Genomic DNA, 1169 nt, shown 5'->3' on the forward strand with positions numbered 1-1169 from the left:
GCAGGAACGCAGCCGCGGGGAAAGCAGAGCGGAGTCCAAACACGTGCCGCCTGCCGGGGGAAACTCCGTCCGGCGCAGAAACCCAGGACTGCGCACAGAGACACCCGCCCGCACCTCCCCAGCACGCCCCCGGCGGCCCCTCCGCCCCTCACCCTCACCCTCAGCCCCGGCCGGCCCTGCCCCATCGCAGGCCCACCCTCAAGCCAAGGCGCGGCACTTCCGGCAGTCGGTACGACGCTTCCGGCAACTTCCGCCGCACTTCCGGTACCCGGCAAGGCACGGGCGCGAGGCAGCTGCCAACCCGAGGGGCAGTGGGAACGACCCGACGGGTCACGTGACACCCTCCCGGTTCCCGCCGCTCCTCCCAACCGCAATAGCCGCTGCCGCGCCTCTTCCCCGCCCACAGCGGCGGCTGGGAGGCGTGGCTTTGAGCCGGTAGCCAATGGGGAAGCGCGATAGGCGGGGCCGAGGGCGTGCGTCAGCAATAAATCCCGTGCGCTGGGGAGTACTGCACGTTCGCGGGCGGCGGTGCTCGTGGCCGCTCCCTTGCCCGCTGTAGGTGTTGGCGTCGGTATCGCGGAAGCGGTCGCTTCTGCTCGCCCTTGTCCCCTCACCTCATAAAGGAGGCGAGCGGTAACCCCCGTGAGCCCCGGGCCCCGCGTTACCGTGCGCCGGGGCCGCGCTGACAGGAGCCCCGTGTCGCTTCCCTGAGGGAGCGCCCGGGGTTTGAGGTTCACCCCCCCCCTCCATGCCGGCTGCTGCCGGTGCGCCCTCTGGAGCCTCGCCGTCCGCAAGGAGCGCTGGGGAATCCCTGTGAACTTGGCGTCCAAAAAGTTAAACCAAGCACTTAACTCTTGGAGCCGTTGCTCTTGAGAGCGCTGGCGTGAGGCGCGTAAAACGGGGGCGCGCTCCGCGCCCTGGCAGGCTGTCCTCGGGCAAGCGTGAGGCCCGGGCGTGCCCCGGCTGGGATGGGGGTCGCCCGTGGGCAGGATGCGGGCGGCCTCTCGGGGCTGGCGCCTCTTCTGTGCTAGAAACCGAGACCAGGGTGGGAAACGCGGCTGCTCCTCGGCTTCTGCTCCGGCCGTCCCTCGGCGTGGTGCCGGTTCGCGCCAGGTACCAGCTAACAGAGCCAGGCGAAGCAGGGGGAATGGAGGGGGTGCGAGGCGGTG

General features: G+C 70.6%; 2 protein-coding genes across 2 annotated transcripts in view; one reads left to right on the top strand and one right to left on the bottom strand.

Moving 5' to 3' along the window:
- Window positions 1-318, bottom strand: part of PCID2 (PCI domain containing 2) — a 13742-nt gene extending 13424 nt beyond the window's left edge. Inside the window, exon 1 of the mRNA XM_009276076.1 lies at window positions 197-318. The gene's annotated coding sequence lies outside the window, so the exon portion shown is untranslated. The remainder of the gene's footprint in view (window positions 1-196) is intronic.
- The window catches only part of CUL4A (cullin 4A), a 41265-nt gene that overhangs the window by 254 nt on the left and 39842 nt on the right, over window positions 1-1169 (top strand). Inside the window, exons 2-3 of the mRNA XM_009276147.1 lie at window positions 5-271; window positions 1032-1113. Coding sequence (XP_009274422.1) covers window positions 5-271; window positions 1032-1113 — 349 coding nt within the window. The remainder of the gene's footprint in view (window positions 1-4; window positions 272-1031; window positions 1114-1169) is intronic.

The sequence above is a fragment of the Aptenodytes forsteri genome, unplaced genomic scaffold (genome assembly GCF_000699145.1).
Source record: "Aptenodytes forsteri isolate BGI_AS27 unplaced genomic scaffold, ASM69914v1 Scaffold96, whole genome shotgun sequence".
Lineage (NCBI taxonomy): Eukaryota > Metazoa > Chordata > Aves > Sphenisciformes > Spheniscidae > Aptenodytes > Aptenodytes forsteri.